General features: G+C 23.0%; 1 protein-coding gene across 1 annotated transcript; it reads right to left on the bottom strand.

The window, feature by feature from the left end:
- Positions 1-89: 89 nt before the first annotated feature.
- On the bottom strand, positions 90-308 carry EIN_123020 (Hypothetical protein; the record flags this gene model as incomplete). The annotated part of the gene is made up of 1 exon (XM_004259064.1): positions 90-308. A coding segment is annotated over one exon (219 nt), but the record flags the coding sequence as incomplete, so codon positions are not given.
- Between the last annotated feature and the right edge of the window lie 3,372 nt (positions 309-3,680).

Here is a 3,680-nt window from a genome sequence, read left to right as displayed (position 1 = left end):
GAATTTTAAAAAGAAAGAAGCACAGAACGCCACAGTTACCAAAGCTAAAAAACAAGAGAAAATGTATACAAGAAAGGTTATTGTAAAACTTGCAGAATTTGAATAAAATTGAGTTTTTGAATAAATGCACTTTTAAATTGGAAAAACACAAAAAATGTGAAAAAGACACAACAATCAATTAAAGACAATAAATTGAAAATCATTGAGTTAAAAGAATCAAGCCAAAATATATTTAAAGAAGCGAGAGTGAAAGAAGTAAAAAAGGTATTTTTATAAATTATTGAAATTGTGTTTGGTTTATAAAGCATGTTTTCAAATGGTCTTAAAATAACTTCTTAGTTTGTATTTTTGTTTCAATTTGGAATCGAATAACAAGTAATACCCCTTTAATGTTTTTCTATCTTGTCATTACAACTTCTAATTATAAATTGATGTTATTGTTACTGTGCTTGACGTTTTACTATTAAATAGTGCCGTCTTTTGATAATATTTTGATATTTTATTAATAATTATATATTGGTTCTTAATTTTGGAACTTAATATTATTTCAGTTAATTAGTTTCATTTGATAGTAATATAATAGTTATCATATAGTTATTTGTTTTACTTCTGATGGTTTTTATATAGTTATTTAATAATTATTGTATAGTTGTTTTTTATCTATTAAATTATTATGGTAATGTTTGTCTAAGTTTCGTTGTTGATTTGTTCTTAATGATGTTTTAGAACATTTCCCCCTTTTGTTATGTATATTATCCTGATTTTTCAATAAAATGATTTATTCAGCAATTATTATAATCTTTCATTGATTGTTTTTGAAGTGTTGTGTTTTAGGCGGTTTATGTTTTATGGTATAGTTTTGGTTTTTTGTGTGTAATTTCTTTTGTTTATCAAGAAAATGGTAAAATTCGGAAATACGTACCAATCGTTTATCGCATTACAAGTGAAAAAAAGCTAATTTAATCGTCAACCGCCGTTTATTTTTAATTTTTAGTCCGAATTTAGCTTCTTTTTCTTGTGTTTTTTGCGCCTATTTGTGAATCCAAAAATTGGCCTTGCCCTTTGTTGATAGCCTTTTGGGCGTAAGATATGTTAACTTTATGCTAATAATCAGTTAATAAGATGGTAAAAGTATAGACCAAATATTTGATTTTTATGAGTAAAGTGGTAAAAGCTTTGTGATGTTTTTAATTCAAAAAACGTTCATTATTGTGGTAAAGAAAAATAAAAAGGCCTTTAAAAGACTGAAAAAACGGGTAATAATCAAATAAATTACAAGGAAACATTTTTGTACAGCGGCGTGTTATAATAAAAAAACAAAAAACGCCTGACTGTGGCTATACCCATCTTCACATTGTTTGCAACTTTTTGTTGGTGACTTGCAAATCAAGCAATGGTCGTTGTAATAATAATAACAAACAACTCCTCCGCGTTTTAATAATAAAGTTTTGTTTGGGGGTGTTTGAGAAATGTCATTTAAAAAGAAAGATTTGGTATTTGCAACTAATTCGTGAACTATATTTTCATATTTATTTTTAATAAGAAGTTGCGTGTTATTTAATGAAACCTGCATGATGTTGATACCATTTGGGATATTAATTGTTAATAATGAAATTGAAGTACATATTATGTTAACATTTCGTGATTTTATACCAAATAGACTTAGAGACTCATGAGTGTAAATAATATCTGTAGAGTTGCAATTGGATTTTTTCTCATCAAAACACTGTAACATGCTGCTTTCCCAACACCAATAGAAGGGATAAGCAAATGTAAGTAACATGAAAAAATAGAACATATTTTCAGTTTTATCAAATCACAGATTATTTAACCAATGATTTGTAAAACAAATAACATATTATTTTTTGTGTTATCTTATTTTTGACAAACGCAAAAACAATCAAATTTTTTGATATTGAAAAATATTTTGATATTTTGATCAAATGGTCATTATTATTCTTTAAATTTGGATCTTTTATTTATTTTCAGAAAAGGTAAAAAGGTTGTTTTTTCAAATAATGTATGTATGGGGTATTTAAATACAACATTGTTTTATTTTTTTGATGTTATAAAACACAATTTTATAATAATGTCAAAACAACATTGTTTTATAAAATTATAAAATATTTTTTTTTCATTTTTCAATGTTTAGAGGAAATTGTTTTTAAAACATGGTAATCAATCTGAAAACTATAGTTTAAAACTAAAATAACTTTAATTCATTGTAAACGGTGTTTATGGTTAAACAAAAAACAATAGAATGAAATTTTAGGATGGATTTATGTAATATTTTATTTTTTTAGTTTAAAAAGTATCAAATAAAGTTAAAAACAGATATTATTTATTACATGAATAAAAGTGTTTATTTTTAATTTGAGGTTAATGAATTTTAAATTCGAATTTGGTTTATTGAAGCGTTTTGATATTTTTTTAATAATTTTAAAACAATATAAAACCGAAAATCAATTATAAACATTAATTAAAAATAGAAATTACATTGCAAACAATGAAAACATTTTTGTATAATTGTAGAATTAAATATTATTAAATACTGAACTTGATATATAATGTTTTAATTAATAATTGTGATGGAAAACAATGATTATAAAATAAATATTTTAGTTATAACTTTAAAAAATAAATAACAAACCAAAATAAATGTAAAAATCATTTAAATTGATATTAAGGGAAATTAATTATTAATTATTTTATTATTATTTATGCTCAATATCCTTAAAATAATTATCAATTAATGCCTAACAATTAAATAATTGTTTTTACAATATAATAATAACAATTTGAACGAATAATAATCGAACAATATAATGAAATATATACAATTGTTAACAATAGATTAACAATCACGGTATTTTATTTATCATAATCTTATTGTAGAACTTGCTTATTTGTCGCACGACTAACCAATCATTAGTCTGTACAATAATTAAATGTTTTTTTAAAGCTTCACCTTTTATTGAATTGAAAACAATATTTTAAATGAAAAAATTTAAATATTAAAACGAATTTTCTACAAAATTCGCTCATTCATGACTTATGGATGCGTTTTTAGCTAGATTTAAAACAAATAGACACTTGAATTGTATTTGTTTTTTTATTAAAAAAACTCATTATAATTAAAATATTTCAACGTTTAACCTTACAATGTTGGTAGCGTAATTAAAATAACATTTATTTTTAGGCGATTTAAAAAAAACAAAAAAACTTGAAAATTCAAGTGTAATTTACTATTAACAAATTCTCGAAAATTGAGACTTTACGATACCAAAAATTGATTTGTATTGTTCTGATATGCAATTCAAACTTGTTTATATTTCAAATGATGCGTCGACATTATTAATTTAATGATATGATTTTTGTTTTTTTATTTTTTTGAATATAGAAAATGTAATAAAAATGACAAGGGTGCCATTCTGGGATTTTTATTATTTTGTTTTAGTTTTGTTATTCATCCGCAATCCTAAGGTTAATACAACATTTTAAAATTTCAACATTAAGTCTGTTTTCTATTTAGCGATATTCTAAAAATATAACAAAGAAAAGAACTAGACCGAAAATATTAAACCATTATTTACTATACTCAATATCGCTAATTAAAAACCATTAACTATTAATAAAATTGTCATTAATTAAAACAATGTAAACAATCTAAGCATGACTTT

This window comes from Entamoeba invadens (assembly GCF_000330505.1).
Source record: "Entamoeba invadens IP1 unplaced genomic scaffold scaff_1105074724931, whole genome shotgun sequence".
NCBI classification, from domain to species: Eukaryota; Evosea; order Mastigamoebida; family Endamoebidae; genus Entamoeba; species Entamoeba invadens.
Note: the sequence above shows the minus strand (reverse complement) of the source record. Positions and strands in the feature narration are given on the sequence as shown.